This window comes from Ammospiza caudacuta, chromosome 4 (genome assembly GCF_027887145.1).
Source record: "Ammospiza caudacuta isolate bAmmCau1 chromosome 4, bAmmCau1.pri, whole genome shotgun sequence".
NCBI classification, from domain to species: Eukaryota; Metazoa; Chordata; class Aves; order Passeriformes; family Passerellidae; genus Ammospiza; species Ammospiza caudacuta.
Genome location: NC_080596.1, coordinates 17,816,801 through 17,833,221, shown reverse-complemented (window position 1 = coordinate 17,833,221; position 16,421 = coordinate 17,816,801). Strand labels below are relative to the sequence as shown.

At 40.4% G+C, this 16,421-nt stretch overlaps 1 protein-coding gene across 1 annotated transcript in view; it reads left to right on the top strand.

The window, feature by feature from the left end:
- Positions 1-330: 330 nt before the first annotated feature.
- The window catches only part of LOC131556821 (multimerin-1-like), a 39,328-nt gene continuing 23,237 nt past the window's right edge, over positions 331-16,421 (top strand). Inside the window, 5 exon segments of the mRNA XM_058803702.1 lie at positions 331-537; positions 539-652; positions 654-844; positions 14,058-14,177; positions 16,278-16,384. Of these exon segments, the coding sequence (XP_058659685.1) occupies positions 331-537; positions 539-652; positions 654-844; positions 14,058-14,177; positions 16,278-16,384 (739 nt within the window).

Genomic DNA, 16,421 nt, shown 5'->3' with positions numbered 1-16,421 from the left:
AGTACATATTTTTCCACATTTCTATCACACCATTAATCTTTATCCTGTGCCTTCTGCAGACTTCTATTTTTCCTCCCACATAGGCTGCCAGGGTCCTGCTCTCCAAAGGGTCACAGGTTGCAGAGGGATCCACAGAAACAGGAAACCAGGCTTCCTCAGTCAGTTTTGAAACACCAAAACCTGTTTCCTTTCTACAGAAATAAAGCTTCTCAGGGCATCCTCTGGCTAGGCTCACTATCTGAGCAGCAGCCCAGGAGGAGACAGAAGTTACAGGATTTCTTGTTTAGGAAATAAATGTGAGATAACTTGTAGCATTTACAAACCATCAGAATGAAAGAGATCATTTTCTTGCTGCTCCTGTTGCACTTACAGACAGGCAGCACTGGATTCAGCACTCTGGGAAAGCTCTGGACCACAGGACAAGGCGATGAAACCCAGACAAGTCACTCAGACTCAACTCTATCTCTGACCACGATTAGGGAGTCACCCCACTCTGAAATTCAAGCTGCCAAAGCAAGCACCTCACAGGGACCCTCCTTTTGCATCTGCAGGCGAGACACTGGGAATGACAGCAGTGAAGAAAACTTCCAGTCCTACAATGTCTACCCCTGCAAGTCAGTCAAATGGACACAGTGATGGTGACTCTGGCAAGAGACGAGATGGGGAGCTCATCTCACAGCAAAGGGACCCTACAAAGCACTGCTGGAGAGATCCCTCTGCTTCAAGGGCTCACTGCAAGCCTGGATACAGCTACAGGGAACAGATCCTCTCACAGCACTGGTATCACCAGGAGCCAGCAGGATGCCAACTCCAAAGCATCCGGCTTTGAAACTACCAGGGGAAAGTAAGCTAAGTGTTTTTTTTCTTGTCCTATGTACTGCTTATTTTCCTGTTTCCAGTGGCACAATTGGCAAAATCCTAGCAATTTCAGTAAAATTATTTTTGACCTTAAAAAAGACAATCTAAAACAAGCAAGGGACCGAACTGGCAGCATTTACTCAGGCAAAAGCATTGTAACATTTCTAACAGAGTAAATGCTGCAATGTTTTATTCCTTAGGGTGGTTATCTCAAAATCAACAGGGAAGTCATTATCATATATGGGTAGGAAAGGACTACAATAAATGGCCCCCTGTTTTATGCACAGTAAACAACTGTTGATTTTTTTTTCTTCTTTTTCTCATGGATAGAAGAAATTGCAAATGCACTATTTCATTTTGAATCTATTAAAAAATATTGTGTTTGTAAATCTCTCCACTAAATTGAAAATACAAGCAATTAAATGTACAAAATGCATCAATGCCTGACAATTTGAAACATCCTATTCTGTGATAAAAAACTTAGGAAAAGTTGTGTTGGAGATGAATGTGCATTCAGAGCTCTATAACTTAATACACAATAGCTGTGCATAATAGAGTATATCAAATTGCACTGCCTAGTTTTATAGTTCTGGAACACTCAATTATTTTCTTTGTTCCCCAGTGTCTTCAGTTCTCAATGGGGATATCAACACTGACTTTGCAGATATTGCAAGTTTCCCTTAATGGCTGATATATAATCAGATACTGGTAGAAAATGAAAGATGCAAAGGAATGGTTGCTTTACATAGTATTTATGGAGAGTGAGCTTTCAGAATATAGATTTCTTCTTTTGTTACTACTTTCCCATGTAGTAGCATCCAAAATCATCACTCCTATAATTTTCTTGCTGTGTGTGGCTGGGAGTTAATGTTCCTTCAGGTGAAAGAAAAGATTCCCATTCACCTGAGCATGTTTGGGATGGTGTGTAAGGAAAATAATGCATAAGGACCCAAAGGAAAGGAGTCCTTTGCTTGGAAGACAGAGCCCAGTAAAGGAGCTGTGTTTCCCAGACAGCTTTCCTAGCATACTCCTCAAGTTCTGAAAGTCATCTGTTACACCACCTCACCACAGTGTTTGGCAGAATGTCTGAGTTCACCTGAGTTACATGGAGTCTCTTTTTACATGAGTGCTGATAGCTACACCTCCACTGAAATAAATCCCAATACATGCTAACCTTGGTCTTTAGCTTTCACAGCTTTCTTCAGGAACAGTGTTCCAATTAAATTAATCTTCAGCAAAACTCTGTGAATCAGCAGATTTCTGCCTTTTACTTGAGATATAAGTACAAGTAGCAAAAAATTAGTCTCTGGTGAAGATGGTCACGTTTTTTATTTATCATAATGACACAGGATTGCAACTGCAGAGAGGCAAAAGAAGCAAATCTTGTATTTGCCAGCCCCTAATTTCATGAGTGGTCAAGGAGCAGCCTGCTGTGCAACATGCATTTTGGAGTCCACTGATCCAATTAGCAATAAAACCAGGATTGCATATCACATTTACAGGATTGTGTAGCAGCATGAAACCCCAGCATAAAATTGAATGCTGACTCCCCATTTTCATGCTCAAACTGCTGAGCTACAAAGCCTCTCCCTCTCTAGCAAATATCTACAGTTTTTGGTGTGGCTCAGTCCTTTTCACAATAAGATTCCTGTGCTACAAAACTTGTCTTCCCACTGTATATGAGTGTTTTTACAATAAGATGTGGTGTTTTGAACTTCCCTTCCACTTTTGCCATGACCTGGACTGTGACTTAAGTCATTCCACTGTTCCACCTTTCTTTCCTTATGGATTAGACCTGGATGAATAATAAACTTGCTTGTGACTCATTTTTCTTTTTCAGCAAGAACATGAGAAAATGCCTAGTCTAGGGTGTTGACTGTTACCAATCACTGCGAAACACCTGAAAAGTTACTGCTGAGAAAATATGCATAAGAAGACAAAAATTTTTATTTTTTAAGTGCGGGTGCCATTGACTACACCCTAAATAATCTGTCCTATATATTTTCTTTAAAAAAATAAAATAAATAAAGTGAAAAAGACACTGCAAGAATTCCAATAAGACACAGTTTTCTTCAAGGTTTTACTCATTTGAAGCCTGAGCAGAGCATGACTCAACAGCAGATTCCACAGCTGTAAAGTGTACTGTCTCTGAGGAAATTTGGAAGAGCAACTTGCTTTTTGAATTTACTTTGAATATTTGTTGCTGTCTGCTCTCAAACCATTGCAGAAGAGTTTTCTGTGGTGAGGGATCCCTCCTTCAGGCAGGGTCTGCACCCAAGCTTTCATGAGGATAAGAAAACTTCATAGAAAGCACATCTGGAATGGCCTGAGCTGAAGGAAAATTCATTTATTCACTCCTATTAATGAACTTGACTTACCCTCTGAAATGTGAAACTTAATATCTTTACAAATATACATTTTTATTCTTATTTTCTTATTTCTACCTATCTTCAAAGTTTTATGCAATCCATATCAATGAATAAAAAAATAATGGAAACCTAGAGTGAGAGAACTTCTCTGAAATTAAGTGACATAAATCTGAGTATCAATTTGGTGTGAAAGAAGAAAATTTATGATACATTCTTTTCAATTTAATTCATTTGAGATAGATGTTTTTCAGCCTGTGGAGAGAGACAATTACAGTATTTCACTGTGTGAAGCAGCTTAAACAATAGTGGTGTAATGGAGTAAGTCTCAGGTGGAGTCCTGGGACCAGCACACTCATCTTTTCATTCTGAACCTGCTTTTATTAATTACCATCCAAGGCAGCTCCTGAATACATGAGACCTTCTTTCAGGTTGTAAATTAAGCACAGTATCCCCACATTGCTGAGTAGCTCTACATTACTCTTTTATTATGTGTATGTTCCACTTTTTCCAGTTCTCTTGAAGCCACTGAGGGTCTTTATAGACTTCCTTTACCATTATCTTGGGTAGTGCTGAGGTGACAATATTTTATTACTAAGCACAGAAGGGTTTAATAGAGTCAGCACCAGGGACAGATTTGCTTAGCTGCCACATGTGATAGGAGAGCTGAAATATTTCATTCTCATGACCAGACGTGTGCATTTCTCTCTGGAAATTGCTTTTGCCTTTATCAGCTTGGTAGAAATCTAGTGTACTGGCAAATTAAAATGAATGGGTAAGTTCAGCAGACAGTTCAGATACATGAGGCATGTAGAAACCTGATTTAACTGCCTAGTTAATGCAAGGTTCACAGTCTCTTTTCATCATGTCACTTTTTAATGGAGCAGAGAGAACAATTCTTGAATTGATCTCCTAAATTTTGCATCACTGTGCATTTACAAAAAATACAGTCACACATGGCTTAGGTTTCTGCCTCACTGGGTATATTCACTATGACAAGGAAGGAAGGAAGGAAGGAAGGAAGGAAGGAAGGAAGGAAGGAAGGAAGGAAGGAAGGAAGGAAGGAAGGAAGGAAGGAAGGAAGGAAGGAAGGAAGGAAGGAAGGAAGGAAGGAAGGAAGGAAGGAAGGAAGGAAGGAAGGAAGGAAGGAAGGAAGGAAGGAAGGAAGGAAGGAAGGAAGGAAGGAAGGAAGGAAGGAAGGAAGGAAGGAAGGAAGGAAGGAAGGAAGGAAGGAAGGAAGGAAGGAAGGAAGGAAGGAAGGAAGGAAGGAAGGAAGGAAGGAAGGAAGGAAGGAAGGAAGGAAGGAAGGAAGGAAGGAAGGAAGGAAGGAAGGAAGGAAGGAAGGAAGGAAGGAAGGAAGGAAGGAAGGAAGGAAGGAAGGAAGGAAGGAAGGAAGGAAGGAAGGAAGGAAGGAAGGAAGGAAGGAAGGAAGGAAGGAAGGAAGGAAGGAAGGAAGGAAGGAAGGAAGGAAGGAAGGAAGGAAGGAAGGAAGGAAGGAAGGAAGGAAGGAAGGAAGGAAGGAAGGAAGGAGGAAGGAAGGAAGGAAGGAAGGAAGGAAGGAAGGAAGGAAGGAAGGAAGGAAGGAAGGAAGGAAGGAAGGAAGGAAGGAAGGAAGGAAGGAAGGAAGGAAGGAAGGAAGGAAGGAAGGAAGGAAGGAAGGAAGGAAGGAAGAAGGAAGGAAGGAAGGAAGGAAGGAAGGAAGGAAGGAAGGAAGGAAGGAAGGAAGGAAGGAAGGAAGGAAGGAAGGAAGGAAGGAAGGAAGGAAGGTAGGAAGGAAGGAAGGAAGGAAGGAAGGAAGGAAGGAAGGAAGGAAGGAAGGAAGGAAGGAAGGAAAGGAAGGAAGGAAGGAAGGAAGGAAGAAGGAAGGAAGGAAGGAAGGAAGGAAGGAAGGAAGGAAGGAAGGAAGGAAGGAAGGAAGGAAGGAAGGAAGGAAGGAAGGAAGGAAGGAAGGAAGGAAGGAAGGAAGGAAGGAAGGAAGGAAGGAAGGAAGGAAGGAAGGAAGGAAGGAAGGAAGGAAGGAAGGAAGGAAGGAAGGAAGGAAGGAAGGAAGGAAGGAAGGAAGGAAGGAAGGAAGGAAGAAGGAAGGAAGGAAGGAAGGAAGGAAGGAAGGAAGGAAGGAAGGAAGGAAGGAAGGAAGGAAGGAAGGAAGGAAGGAAGGAAGGAAGGAAGGAAGGAAGGAAGGAAGGAAGGAAGGAGCTCTTACCCAGGCCTGAGGTTGCCTTGGTGGCTGTGTCAGGGTGTGTTTAGCAGTCTTTGTCCTCCGAATGTTGTACTACAGCTATGCAGATCTTTGCAATAAGTAATTTTCCTCCAGCAGTGCCTTGAATGTATTTCTGATGCTCAGCTGTAAGCCCACAATCCAATTTTCCTACCCATGCTAAGCTCAGTGTTACTGCCATAGCAGTCCAAAGCAATCATGGCTAGTAGAGTCAGGACAGACTGTTTGCAGCAGGACAGGAAACACAGCAATGGGGGGAAAAAGCACTTCTTAGCCCAAGTTGTTCTTGAGATATTCACAAATACTTAGCCTGCTCAGAGTCTTGTTGTTTAGGTTTTCTGTGATTAGAAAAGACATCACTATACAGATTATTTATTTTTTTTTTTTCAGGATGGTAAGGAAGGTTTCTATTTGTCTCATTAACTATTGTATTAATGCTCATGCTTATCTTGCTCTTGTTCTTTGTTTCATCTGCCACGGGAACAGCAAGGATTGGAAAGAGACTGTTTTCCATCCCTGGAATGTCCCTTCACCCCTGTGAATGGATTAGAATTACTGTACCACACTGGACACAGGGTTAGGATTTACCTACTAGCCACTGCAAATAGTAATTTAGGGTACAGCAGAAACATCTGCTCAGGTATGCAGAGAAAATAGGCATTCTTACAAATCTGAATATAATTAACATTTTAGAGAACTGATGCTAATTCTAGAATAGACTTGGCAAGAAGAGGACTGCAGTAAGGCGTGTCCCCATGTGTTTTCCAAAGGCATTATCTGTACTGCCAGATAGAGAGTGCAAGTGTTGCAAATGTCACTTTTTCTGCCAAATTTGATACAGAGCATCTAATACGTGTCCCATTCCTGGTAAGCAACACCATTGGTCGTGAGGAAAAGCCTGTGGAAAAAAATCACCTTGAATTTCATGGACTTTGGCTCAGATCCTTTCTGTTCAAGAGCCCCATAAGATCAGACAGGGACAGCACAAAGATATGTATCTGTATGATTAAGTGGCAAATCAGATACAAAGAAACTGGCAAGGCTTTTAATCATTTAATGAAGGGAAACAAGAAAAGACAGGCTGCCCAAAACAACCCTATAAACAAGGACAAATTCACCCCTGAAATTTTAATGAATCTTATTTTTTATATTTTTATTTTGTCACTTACAAAGGTTTTTTTTTATTGTCAGCATTTCTCAGAGTGGAGAAGCCATGACTGCCATATTGCAGAATCTATTTTCTGTAGATCACAAAAGCACTAAAAAAGCAGTGAACACCAATATCACTGAAGGTTACCTGGAAAGCACTGACAGTAGACAAGACCAGAACTACCTTAATGAATTTTGTGCTCTGGGTCAATTAGAATATGGAAAATAAATTTATATTTCTGAAGTAAAAAGGAATCCAGACCTCTTTAAAGAGCAGTTTGTCTGCATTTTAGGATGTGTTTTGCTGTTTAATTCTCAAAGATTTGAGACTAATGGATATCCTCTCCAAAGTCTAAATTTTATCTGGAATGGTTTGATTGTGTTAAAGGGCTCTGAACATGGAGTGAAAAATCATGTATCAAAGAGGTGATCTGATTTGCAACAAAAGAACATTTTAAATATTTAAACAGATTAGAAAAGTGCTAGATAAGTGGAAATTGTGAATTAATTTTTGCAGCACAAGGGAGAACAAACAGTAAATAAAAATTCAGATGAAACAAAGAGGCTGCTCAGAGTCCAAGGCTCCAGTATTGTAATACAAAAAAAGGAAATGAATGATGAGAGCAGAATTTGTGTTTTGTAATAGACAGGACAAAATGTCAGGACACTGTGTCCTGAAAAAAAAACATTAAACAAATCTTTGACACCTAATGCTCCAGTCAGTGTCAACAAGTCAGCTGCTTCTCAGGGATAAAAACATATGCTATTACACATTTCACTATCACTTGCTATTTTATAATACATGTCACATGCATCTTTTAGTTTCTTCCATTCCAGCCAGCTTGTAAAACACATTTTCCAGTTTGATTTGTTTATGGTCAGTCCCCAGTGAGTACTGAATTTTTATTGCAGTTGAGAGTCTGCATTTCAGAGCAAAGGAAGCTGGACCCTGAACCTAAAGAATTAGCTGGGTTTTGTTCAAGCTTATAATTTCTCTTATGAGAAATGATAGAATAGGACTTATATTTTTGAAATATGACCGACGTTCACTTAAAGATATAGAATTTACCATATCACAGTGAGAAGTCTCTGTGGTCACCTAGTGGAATTCAAAGGAAATTGCCAAAGCCAGTCTCCCATGCAATAGCAAAAAAGAACCTTAAGAGGGTGCTTGCTATCCTTACAATCTGAGTGTTTACACTGTGTCAGTCAACATTATCCTTCTCATCCGAACTTGGCAGGTTGTTTAAAGCAAATTGAAAAGCCAGCATCTCCCGGTTCTAGATGCTTGTAGCATTTTTATGCATCCCCTTTGCTCAGATGTAAAGGACGATATAAAATTAAAACTGTTGTAGAATCAAGGTATTTCATTAACTATTCTGTGAAATAGAAATAAGCTGCATGCAACATGAATGAGGCACAACCACCAAGCTGGGCATGAACTTTGACAACAGCTCCAGCTCTGGGTCCTTTTGTATTCCATCAGCAACACAGTAATCTCATTTTCATGAGTCAGTGATGTTCAGCTGGGCTGATTGAATAGCATTTCTATTAAAAGCCAGGTAATCTAATTTACTCACAGACTAAAATCAGTCATTTTCAGGTACGATGTGAAGGGGGCATGACTGATTCTATACCCTTTGTGGCCCGACTAGCACTGGAGTGGCTTTAGGACCACTTACAAGGATCTGTGCTTACAAGCAGGCAGAAGGAGTCACGTACAGGCGCTGTCGGCAGTTTTTGTAAAGTTTGCTTTCTTCTCGGCAACGGACCCAGGGAATACTTTACAACAGAAATGTGCTGTGGAGGGGGGACTGCAAGGACCCTAAAAAAACTGGTGTAAATTGTACTTCGCTTTTCAGAGGCATCGGGTGCCTCAGCGCCGGCACCTCGGCGGGCTGCGGCCGCCACCTGCCCGCCGTGCCCGGCACTGCCGGCCTGAGCCCGGCTGATCGCGGCTTAGGACCGGGTTTAACAGCGCAAAGACGGGCTTAAGTGTCCTCCGAACAGGAGGTGAGGATCCCAAAAGCCACAGACAGGCTTAAAGGCAGCGTCTGGGTGCCACTGATGGGTGGCGATTTGTTCCAGGCGCCTGGGCGGGCTCTGGGGCCAATTCCCTGCACAGGACTTGGAATTGGAAATGGCCCCAAGGCCCAGAGGGCTCTGGCTGCCGAGGCTGCCGAGCAGACGGGATCACAGCTTCCATGCTGCTCCTCATAGCTCGCCCTGCTGCTCGGTGTGGGTGCTTCCTCAGCCCTGAGGGCTCACAGCCTCCATGCTGCCCCTCCTGCCATGCCCTGCTGCTCGGTGTGGGTGCTTCCTCAGCCCTGAGGGTGGGATGTCACATTTGGGTACAGCCAAACCACACCGAGAGCAGAGCTGGGCCAGGAATAGTTTGATTAAAGCTGGAAATACCGCAGCAAATACCACATCAAGGAGGCTGCTTCAAAGGCCTGAGGACTCTCCCACACTTTGCCACCAGTGCATGTTCCTGGCCAAGACATGCGAGGGGAGGATGAAATCTGTCACTTGGGCTTTTTGCCAGCTGGGGACTTGTACTGCACTTTCTTGTTGTGTGTTGTGAGGGTTTTGTTTTGTTTTTAAATACAGCTTTCCTGATTGAAATCAGGCTCAATGCAAAAGAGACACTAGGCTCCTCCAGCTCTCAACAAAATCTGCATGTAAGAAGCCTGTGTTGATGATCTGGAATAAATTATTCCACGGAGGGTAAAGAGGATTTTCAGGTTTAAAGTCCTGTTATGCAAATAAGTTGTCTTCTGTTCTGCCTTTGCATTAACACAGCCTGTCATAGTTCTTCCGCCACGCTTCATCTTATATTTCCAAATCTACATTTTTTCAGACAATTTGATTTCAAAATTATATTTACATTCTTAACGTCTCCTAATGAGCTTATTTCATTGGTAGCGTAAACTTAATTATGAGTCACACCAGGGGCTCTTTTGCTGTGAGTATTTCCTCCAATTTAGCCTGATCAAAGATTGGTGGGCCGTGTGAGAACCACAGCTTCAGACATTGCACTCCTGTACATTAAGAATGAGTTAAATATTTTAAATGGAAACAATCTACTCAAGTTAGTTATGTTTTTGGTAGGGACCAGAGGCTGAGTTCAGACTGTCTTTAGAAAACAAGAATAGCCCTTAACATTTTTGGTACTGTAACATATTTTCCTTTGGAAGGGATGTCCAAATGGGTAAGTCCCAATAGCTGTTCCTCAAAACTAGACACTACTACTACTACTACTACTACTACTAATAATAATAATAATAATAATAATAATAGCAACAGTGTGAATTTTTAAAGGTTTGGGGGGAGGTAGGGTTGTTTGGTTTTTTAACTGAAAATCATATTCCAGTGCTTTCATGTCTTTAGCAATTTTTTAATGCCTGTTTTCAGTCTTTTATCTTTTCATTGACCCCATTTGCTCAGGTGTAAAACGACTCTCAGTAACTATGATGTATACCCCAAATACATGCACTGCAGAACAGGCTGTCAATGACAATACTGCTGTACATCTTCTGCTTCATCCCTTTCTCTGGTGAGCTTCAGATCTGCATGCAAGGTTAAAGTGCAGCCTAGGGAGCCACAGGCCCAAGTAGCTAACCTCACCCCTGCCTCACTGTAGCCCAGATTTTAAAATCTGAGCCCTGCATTTGGTTTCTTTATTTGCAGAGGTGGGATGCTTGGCCCCCAGCTGCCCAAGACTTTAGCTCCTCACTTCCTAGAGATCTAATGTGGAACAGGAATTCACATGTGGTACTGCATAACAGCTAGAGAGGGCATTATTGCTTCAGAGGTTTTCTGAGCAGACTTTGTATGCCGTCAGTTAATTGCCAAGATTTATTTAGGAATTTAGATATTTACGTTCTCTATAACTTAGTTTAAATCATAAGCAAATCCCCATGCTTAGTCAGAGCTCCTCCTGAATAGATCAGTGTCATTCTGGCCCAGAATCACTTCCTGCATTTGTTAAGAAATATTTAGTATCCCATTCATATGCTGGGAGGATTTTTTCTTTTCTTTTTTTTTAAATCTCTGTACCATACATGAGAGGAAAAAAATCCATATGATGAATTCATATGGATATGAATTTACAGAACCTTCTCACCACAGCTGTGAAAGGGAAGAGATCTCATGCCTGCACTGAGCAGGATAACAAGCCTTGATGGTCCTAAGCAACCTCACCTGTAGCTTCCACCCACGGCCCTGTGTCAGGACTCCACTTAAGCCCAGCCTTGAGGGTGTGTTATTTTCTTTGTGAGGATGCTTGCCTTTAGCAGTCTCCAGGACCTGGCTCCTTACCTGGGCCCTGCTGGGCTGCTCCTTGACCTGTCCCTACCACCCCACTGCTGCCTGCAGGTTCCTGGTGCCGTGGTAGCTCTGCTGCTGGTGAGGTCAGTGCCTGGCTGGTGTGGCTGACCCTGCCCTTAGGAAGAAGCCCCACTCTGTGCTCCCTGATGCTTAGTGGGGAAGCCTCCTGGAAGGGCTATTTTCCTGGCAGTGCTTCCAAGGGCATCAAGTCCCCTGTGCTGCTGCTTTTTAACTCAAATATCATTATTTGTTCCTACTGCCAGTCTCTGTGATACAGGAGACTGTGAAGGACCTACATGCCCCACCTAGAGGAGTGGGTAAGTGAACTTCATTATTCCTCTGCAAAACTTGAAAGACTAAAATTTCCTCTTGTTTTTGCCAATTTTATGTCTCTCAAATATAGCTGCTTCTGACTTCCCCAGAGAAAGTGAGCAGAATACCTAATATTTATGCTTGTGCTTGATAACTGCATTTAAATTTTAGTAAATATTTATGGAGTCTTTAATTAATACACAGAGATAAAAGGCAGTAACTAAAGGAGTAAGAACCTAAAGGAAACATCAAAAAAAGCACAGCCTTTTTATACCTAATTAAGAAGAAATACTATCTTAATGAAAACTCTCAAGCAAGTAGAGAGTGAGCAAAATCAGATCAAAGGCACTCAGTAAAAGCCCATTTTAAATGAGGCACATTATTCCTCAAATAAACAATGTGTGTTGTGAAAGGGAGTGCTGCAATATTGGCAGTAGAGATATTGTGAGATTAAATCTGTTAGTTTTAGCATCTTTCTGGCTTATCCTGCTTTTTTCTCAGGAATCATTTTCCAAGTACAGCACTACTGAGCTTAATGTGCATACACTGGTAGGATCTCAGTAGACAAAAGCAATCACTTAAGGACAGATGCTGATACTATTTTGTGTTTTGTGCTTTTTTTAATGTTTGAAATACTGTAAATCTGTACTAATGGTACTTAAGTAAATGGAACTAATCTGGTCCTAATTGTATTTTGATTTCCACTCTAAGGAGCCCATAGTGAGGTATGATATCTGGAGTAAATATATGTATTCATGAAACATGAGAAGAACTACTACTGGAAGAAAATGTTAGCAGCAAAACACAACACAGAGAGATGAACCTGAAGTTCTCATATGCAAATAGTGTTTGGAAGTTCTTGCAGCTCCACCAGTCCTACAACTGAAACAATGCCAAGTCAAAAATTGAATATGTTTTAGCATGGACAAGGGAATAACATGATCCTGAGACAGGTTGCACTAAGTTAAAGATGAATGGAAGAAGTCAGCACTAGGCCAAATAGGCATTTGTTCCACCAGGAGAAAAATAATAATACTTTCTTCAGGATGCTTTCCAGTCTGCAGCTGGGAGACTTCCTGACACAAAGATTAAAGTTGCAATTTAATGATTATTAAAAAACCCTATTGGTATGGTTTTTTCATTAAATAGTTGTACTGCTTTTTAAAACCCTTTTTTGGCTTCCAAATTCAGCACAGTCTGTGACTATGGAAATGCTGCCTGACTCTTCATTTTTGTCTTCTTTAATTTTAAGCCCGTTTTGTTTTGATGCCCATTTATCATAACAAGACTAACTGAATAATGAATGCCATGACTTCAGATCCCTCCTGCTCTTCATTTGTCATTTTTCCACCTCTCTTTAGTGTGTAGGACCAAACCTGAATTCTCTGTTCAAACTGGCTATAAACTCCTATACAGCAACAGGGAGTTGACATACTGGAACAGTGGTGATTATTGTTTGTTCTTCAGTCCTTCCCTAATAATTTCAAGCATTTGATTACTTAGTTAAGGCAAGCCAATAAATTGGCCTATTGAGAGAGCCATTAGCAAGGACTCCAAGATTATTTTTTCCTCTGATGAAAGCTACTTTATGTAGTGATACTATCTCTATAAGCCTGTATTTGTAACTGATTCTGCATTACAAGACCCTTTTCTGACACCTACTTAATTTGAAACTCAGTATCATGAGACTTGTGCAGTTCTTCAAGTTGAGCTTTTTTTTACTGCACGAAACGATTTTCTAAAATTCTGTATAACCCTGCCATCCCCCTATTTACTTAGTTCCCTCCTAGTTAATTAATATAGTGCCTATTACAGATTAATGTGGGATTGTGTTGATAAACTGCTTCTTGAAAAAGCAAACTAGTCTTTCATCTCTCTGATTCAATGCCTTATTTATTTATAACAGGAACTGTCTTCTTACTATACAATAGATTGCTTCCCCCCTGCCCCCACCATATCTTTTGGTGAGTGACCTTGCCAAAAGCCTCTGAAAATCACACATTTATCTACCTGCTTCTGAATCAAGGAATACCAACATATCTCTGTGGCATAATTTCCCTGTACAAATCTGTCCTGAGCCATTATTCACATTATAATTTTGATTTAATTCTATTCTCTACTGTGGCCAAGTTTCAAAATCCGATTTAACAGTTTGTATTTGCTTGCAACTTCCTTAGAAACCTTTTCAAAAAGAAGCAACAAACCACCTCTTGCACTCACCAGCTCTGGCCCCCTGTGCTGCAATGATATAGAATTTGATCATTTTGTATGTGACTGCCTTCTCTGGATGGGCATCCAGAGGCACAAGCAAGTGTGGAGCCGTGTGTAGCTTTGACCTCACAGTGCACTGGAAAACAAAGTCTACCTGTACTCATAGTATTGCTGGGCCAAGGGAGAAATATTAGAAAGGCTGTCCATAAAATGAAAGTTGTGGATGATTAAAAACCTCACTGAAAAATCCTTTGAATTCTGGATAAACTCTTTCTGTAGTTGGAAAATGAGGTGTATTTTAAGACCTGTCATTACTGCAGTCTAGGAGAGCTTCTTTGTTCTTGGAGCTCCACAGATGTTTGCAAATTAAAATACAGATTTGCAATATGAATGTATGTGGAGATGGAGGAATGATTATTTGTTTTCTTTGCTGAATCACAAAAACTAAGTAATTGCCCAAGACAACATTGGCAGTTTGAGTGAAACAAACTTAATTTTTGTAACTTACTCCTATTTGTAAATTATGGGTTTAACTTTCACAATTAAGTATCATATATCATATGGTGGAAAATGTTATTTGTACTTTTAATCATTTTGCCTTGTCTGTTTTACAGAAACTGGTGTGCTTATGTCCATACCAGACTCATACCTACAGTTGTGGTGGATAACCTAGAAACCTTCTCATCAGGCAGAGCAAAGCCTTGCACTTGGCAAATTGGATCCTGTGCTCAGAGGTATGGAGAACTGGGAAGAAAGACTATCTGCAAGCACTTTAATTACAACCAAATACACCATAAATGTGATTATAACTTGAAAAATTAATAGGAAAACAAGAAGGGAGCATGCCCTCACTCTGGCACCCTCCAGTCAGTTCAAAGTCTTTGAGTCAAAGAGAGGTGCACAAGTAAAAAGCTTTAAAGCACATGCAGGGAAGAAAATCCTTTCTGTGCAGTTTTCCAAGCTTGTGCTCTGTTGAAGCAAAAAGCTTCCCCTGAGAGGCATAAATATTTTTATTATCTCTCTGCTTAATCCTTATTTCTGGCACAGCTTTGGTCAGGCAGTGAATCTAGACAGGTAATTGGCCTGGATGGAACTTGTAAATAATACCTCTGTTAAACATTCGGGTTTTCCTTTGTGGTTTGGGTGTCTCATTGTATTCTCTAAATGTTAGCTTTCAGTCATAAGTTAAATTGGATTTTCATGCATGAATTTGGAAAATGGCAAAATGAAGCAGCACCAGCAAAATGCAGACTGTAATGTATTTTTCCCTTGACAAATTTTAAAAGCCTCTTAAAAGTCAGTTTGACTGTTCTGAGAATTGTCTTCTAGATGGTATGGCAGAACACACAAAGCTTTGAGTTGAAACTGGGAATAGAGCTTCCTTAGCATTTGGTGACTCTGAAATGCAATTGACTGCGTGGCAAAACTGTGGAGTGGACCCCGTGGTTGAAGTGTTGCTGATTTTGTTTTTTTGTTTTAGGTTTTTTTCATATTTCATTTGCTTTAGGTCCTTGTGCTGCTCTTATAAATAAGGCTCTACTATATAAATTTCTGAGGCTCCTTTACATGGATTATTTTTGAAATTTCTATTCCTGATTAACTCCTTTCAGGAACACTTCGTTTTTATGAGTGGTTTTAGGAATGGATTATGCTAATGCAGAATAGGGGGTTTTTATCATCACACCATCCACGCAGCAAAATAACCAGGAACTCTCTTGAATTCCATTCACCTTAATCTTTATTGAGTTCTTGCTGCTGAAAAAGACATTTCTTAAAGCCAAAGCTGGCTGGGGACACATGCAAAGCTTCTGCCAGCTGCTATGAGAATTTTAATATATGTAATATTACATCCCTTGGGAAAGGGTGACAACATTAACTGGAGTGTAAAATATGGTGGCGATTTTTAATGCATTGGGAGGATATTTTGGTCTGACAGCCTTTAAATTTCTCTCTTTTTCTGGAATAATTTATACAAGGAGTGTGTGTACAAAACAATTCAGTAACTGTTTTATCATATTTTCTGAGATTTTAGGTGTTTTTCATGTCAGTGCTTATAGCTAGTAACAGCATGTGACATTATTTTTATTTGAACTTTATATTTAACATCTTAAAAGGGCAAGGAGAGTTGCTGTAGTTTATTCTGTATGCCCTACAGCAGCATGTTCATTCTAAACTGACTTCTCTGTGAAGTTAAGAAACCCAGGAGAAGTGATGGGGTAGCCAGGACATGCAGAATCTGTTGGAACACAGAAAAAATTGCTGCTTCCTCTGATGTTGCATGCTGTTAAAGCAATAACTGAAGCCTCACAATTACATAGAAAGGCCCTGGTTTCCCTGAAATCCAGAGTAGAATTTTTCACACTTTATTGGATTAATGGTTGTATGATCTTGTTTAAATAATCAGAAGGGAAGGTTTCCAGTGTGCACTAAATGTGTGCTGATGTGGTGTAAATTTATTGTGGATGATTTTTTCCACCCATTTCAAAGAAAAGTGGTACATGAAAATCATGGGTTTGTCTCCCTTTTTCAGTTTAGTAATTATTAATTGTAATGTCTTCCATAAAAGATTGCAGTATTTGAATCCTGAGTAAGATATTCTAGGAAGAAATCTAAAGAGATATCAGGCTTCTTTAAAATTCATGCAGATAATCTGGAGGTTGCAGTATTAAAGCTGTGATTGCTAATGAAACACCAAACCCTAGTTAGAATTCACTTTGAATTTCAAGCAGTAATAAAAGGATATGGCAAGTGAGATAATGTGATGAAGCTATGCAGGTATCTTAGAGCTCCTCTTTAGTTACCTAAAACAGATTTAAATAGTTCTCATTTCACAGGTCCCAGACAACAACACACCAGGCTTACAGAATCAAACATAAAATAGTGACATCGCTGGAGTGGAAGTGCTGTCCTGGGTACAGTGGGCAAAACTGCCAGCCCAAAGGTGAGTAGAGCTGTAAGGGTCTGAACTCTTCACTTCA